Genomic DNA, 4,712 nt, shown 5'->3' with positions numbered 1-4,712 from the left:
AATATTTGAGTCGAGTTAATCAAACGGGTATTTGTAATATTAACTCACTTTGAAATCTCGATAAAAGATAATCTAATGAGATCGAGATTTTCAAAGACGTTTTTATGGAATGATGTGATTATTTTGGAGCATGGCAGTATTAATATTATTCCACTAAAGTAATTACCCAAATGAAGTTTGCTAGCTATAAAGAATTTGATCATTATACAGAATGATGACAGGTTGGATGAGTATGGTTGTCAAGAGTGTCGACCCACATACATAAATTAACTGGAAGCCTGAGGGTGGGGGGTTTGGAAGAGTAAGAATTAAGGAAGAAGCCACACCGACTAGGGTAGGGGGGGGGGGGGGAGATGAATGAGAAGGGTGGGTTGATGTAATAAAAAGAAAAAGAGGAGGGGGGGGGGGGGGGGTGAATAAAATGCAATGTGAGGGGCAAAAGGGTAATTACAGAAACACTGAAATCCAAAAAACCCAAAAAGCAAAACTGACCTACATGGGCCGGCTTTTAACTATATTTAGCTGGACAGACAAAAACCTTCTTATTATCACCATCGTCGCTATCTGCACCTCTTGCTAAATGCTGCTCATCAATTCCTACCTCCTTTATGCTATACATACATAATATATATATATATACACACACATATATACATATACATATAATTGAATGGCGTATATATATATATATATGTATTTTTATTCTTACTGAGAGACAAACCCAAGTGACCCTTCTGGTTTTCTTGAAACTTTTTAGAGAGGGAGAGAGAGAAAAGAAGGCTGAAGATTCCACAGCTAAAAAAGAAAAGAGTTGTTTGTTTTTCTTTTGATCTTTCTGGGTTTTTTTTTTAAAAAAATAAAATAAAAATAATATTATATTAAATTCGTTGGGGGGGGTGAGAGTGTGAGATTGACAGGCGGATCCCCACCGAAATAAATTAATAATTCACCACACACCCATCTTCATAAAACCCAGAGAATTCACCATCTTTTGCGATATTTTTATTTTTCAGCTGGTAACTGAACGGGAGAGCCCCGATGCTGGGCGTTTCGGCTATGATGGGAGCCTCCGGCGACGCCGCCACCGCCGCCGCCGCAGACGCAGCCCAGCCGGAGACTCTCGAGAGCGGCGCCGCCAGCGGCCCTGCAGACGCTGGCGAAGGCGGTGCGGGGGAAGTGGGTGTTGCGGCGCAGACGTCCGCCGCTGGGTTGAGTGAAGAAGATAATAAGTTGAGAATGGAAGAGGTTGATCGGAGCTCCGGCGGAAACCGGTGGCCGCGGCAAGAAACGCTGGCGCTCCTGAAGATTCGGTCTGACATGGGTGCGGCGTTCCGCGACTCCAGCCTTAAAGGCCCATTATGGGAAGAAGTTTCCAGGTGATGAATCAATTATATATACATACATATATATATGTATACGTACTTATTTATGTATATATTTGAATTCAAGCCCCATGGATTGTTGATTCGACTTGGTTATCGAGTTTTGCTTTAGATTTTCCCAGAGATCTGAAGATGGAGTCGGAACTGAATTTTGGGTTTTGGTTTGAAGAAATGATTTTTCTGGGTTAGCTTTTCTGGGAATTCAGTTTTTTCTTTCTCGTTCCGGCATTTTCTTGCCAATTCTAGCAATAAAGGCCCTGCGATTTGCTTTCAGAAACACCAATTCCTCTTACTCTTGTCTCGATCTTACATATTCCCACTTCCAATTCAGTACAATTCAGCTGCGATGGATGTAGTGGGATCGATGTTGAGAGCCTCGAAAGGAAGACTCGATTTTTGCGGCTTGAATTTAGTGTTTGTTTCCCGAGAAAAAAATTAAAAAATTGCCAAAACGCAAACTTTTTCCAGTTGTTTGATATTCCCAACCATCTCTTTCTCTCTGATTCATCTTCTTTTTCTACTTCGCCACTAAATCCCTCCCTCGTTCTAATTGGCGCTTGGATCGTCCTTGTTATTAAAATCTGCAAATTCCATTAGATTATCATTTTTCTTGGTAGATTCAAACAGAAACGGAATTTCCTTTTGCAAATGTTGTTTTTAGGAAACTAGCGGAGCTGGGTTACCATCGAAGCGCCAAGAAATGTAAAGAGAAGTTCGAGAATGTTCTCAAGTATCACAAGCGAACCAAAGAAGGCCGAGCCATGAAGCCGGACAGCAAAACCTATCGGTTTTTTGATCAATTGGAGGCCCTCGAGAACCAGCCGCCGCCGCCTCCACTGCTTCCTCCTCCGCGGCCTCCGCCGCAAGCAATGCCGGTGGCCATGGCGATCCCGGCAAACAACCCGCCAATTGCTTCTCAAACCACTGTTCCATCAACAGAAAACCCTATCACCACTGTGGCTACAGGCTTAAGCCCTATAAATCCCTTGCCGCAGCCGCAGCCAGCGCCGGCAGCCACCGCAATGGCACCAAACCCTATAAGCTTTTCTGCAATCCCAGCTTCCCATGGTCCGACCATGGCAGTGAATTTCGGATCCATTTCGACGTCTTCGTCTTCGTCGACTTCGTCGGACGAGGAGCCGGAGAGGCGGCGGAAGAGGAAGAGGAAATGGGAGAGCTTCTTCCAGAGGCTGATGAACGAGGTGATCTCGAAGCAGGAGGAGATGCAGAAGAACTTTCTGGAAACTCTGGAGAGACGAGAGCGCGACCGCATGGCCAGAGAAGAAGCCTGGAGAGTCCAAGAAATGGCGAGGATGAATCGAGAGCACGACCTTCTCGTCCAAGAAAGATCCATGGCCGCCGCCAAAGACGCAGCTGTCATCGCCTTCTTGCAGAAAGTCTCCGATCAACAAACCCCAAATGTGGCCCAACTCCAAGCCCAGATGCAAGCACCGCCACCACCACAACCGCCGCCGCCACCAGCAGTAGTACAACCTCAGCAACAACCACAACCGCCACCGCCACCGCCACTACAACCGCAGCCACAGGGACGAATTCAGTCGACTGAGAGCTTCGGCAATCCAAAGTCTGAAAGCTTCAGCTCTTCGAGGTGGCCGAAAGTTGAAGTTCAGGCATTGATCAAGATTAGAACAAGCCTCGACAATAAGTACCAGGAGAACGGGCCAAAAGGCCCACTCTGGGAAGAGATATCGGCGTCCATGGCGAAGCTCGGATACAACCGGAGCGCGAAGAGGTGCAAGGAGAAGTGGGAGAACATAAACAAGTACTTCAAGAAGGTTAAAGAGAGCAACAAGAGGCGACCAGAAGACTCCAAGACATGCCCGTATTTCCACCAGCTCGACGCTCTTTACAGGGAGAAGGCCAGGAACGAGACTACCACTGCTTCCTTCAATCCGGCGGGGTTTAACGTGAAGTCTGAGAATCCGATGGTACCGATAATGGTCCAGCCGGAGCAGCAGTGGCCTATGCCGCAAGATATGCGGCCGCCGGAGGCGGGAACGGAGGATCAGAACAGCAACAACGACGACGAAGACGAGGAGGAGGAGGAGGAGGAGGAAGAAGAGGACGAAGCCGGAGGCTACGAGATAGTAACAAACAAGCCATCTTCAGTGGGCACTGGTGATGAGTGAGTGAAAGAGAACAGGAATTGGGAAGAGATGATTAATTAAATGTGGGTCAGTGAGGCAACGTGACTGAACTTTCTTGAGGTGGGTCAGAATGCAGAGCTTGTCGGCCGGCCGGAAAGCACAGATTCCGGCTGCCGGAGATGGGTGGCGGTGAAAGTTTTACATATATACATGCGATGCGAGCTGGGGGAGAGAACATCGGGCTGGATCGGCTGTAGAGGTATTTTAATGTTTATTTTATTATTTTATTTATTATTTTGCTAAATATAATAAAAATTGGCCCCGCCGGGGGAGAGGGGTGGGTTAAATCCTAAAAGAGAGGTTGGGAACAGAAGAGAGAGCTTCCAAAGGATAATAAAGAAATAGGGTTGCATTTTTCCTTTCTGTTCATGGAGCTGTAAATTTGGGAATTGGTCTCTTATAATCAGTGTTTGTTTGTTTAATAATTATATATGCATAACATATATAGTTTCCGTTCTTTAATTTTTTCTTTTACGTCATGGCAAGAGAAAGGTTTGATATTTAAGAAATATTGTATTAATTTGTTATCACATCTGTGAAGTTAGATATATTTATATATGATGCCTAATAATTAATCTAGTGGGTGTCACATGCAGGTCCGCCACCACTTAGATCATGTCATTTCTATAAGTCTAACAATACCTTGTTACATTTCTAAGCCCCAAATAACAGAGGAAGGCTGGTCATAGTATAGTACTCTACTTGGAGATTATATATATATATATATATATCCGGGGGCATGCTTTATGTTTTTTTTTAATTATTTGGAGTAAATCCATATATATATGTGTGGGGAGTGAGATGTGCATATATATATATATATATATTTGTGATGTGGGTATCTTTCCATATATGTGGATGTATGATTTGGGATGCATGAGCTAGATTTAAGCTTAAAATGGAGGAACACAATGCCCACCCAGAGGCTGGAAGAAGAAGAAGAAGAAGAAGAAGAAGAAGAAGAAGAGTCCCCACAGATAACATAAAATATGCCCACATCACATGAATTCCTTCTCAAAGGGGTCCTACCGGGCCAAGAGGACTTTCTCTACTTCAAATCAAAGAATTCACCCTCTCCATTTTCTAATGTCCAAACATGCCCTATTAAGTGTTGACTTTAACTCAACCACAAAAACTTTGATAATATATATATATATATATA

General features: G+C 44.3%; 1 protein-coding gene across 1 annotated transcript; it reads left to right on the top strand.

The window, feature by feature from the left end:
- Positions 1-962: 962 nt before the first annotated feature.
- LOC127808813 (trihelix transcription factor DF1-like) lies at positions 963-4,012 on the top strand. The gene is made up of 2 exons (XM_052347453.1): positions 963-1,376; positions 2,044-4,012. Exons 1-2 carry the CDS (start codon positions 1,039-1,041, stop codon positions 3,530-3,532), a joined length of 1,827 nt encoding a protein of 608 aa, XP_052203413.1. The 5' UTR covers positions 963-1,038; the 3' UTR covers positions 3,533-4,012.
- The last annotated feature ends 700 nt before the right edge of the window (positions 4,013-4,712 follow it).

Source organism: Diospyros lotus, chromosome 8 (assembly GCF_014633365.1).
Source record: "Diospyros lotus cultivar Yz01 chromosome 8, ASM1463336v1, whole genome shotgun sequence".
In the NCBI taxonomy this organism is placed as follows: Eukaryota; Viridiplantae; Streptophyta; class Magnoliopsida; order Ericales; family Ebenaceae; genus Diospyros; species Diospyros lotus.
Note: the sequence above shows the minus strand (reverse complement) of the source record. Positions and strands in the feature narration are given on the sequence as shown.

Coding starts and splice junctions, on each gene's coding strand:
- LOC127808813 (XM_052347453.1), top strand. CDS start 1,039: ATGCTGGGCGTTTCGGCTATGATGGGAGCCTCCGGCGACGCCGCCACC. Junction 1,377..2,043: donor TTATGGGAAGAAGTTTCCAG/GTGATGAATCAA, acceptor TGTTGTTTTTAG/GAAACTAGCGGAGCTGGGTT.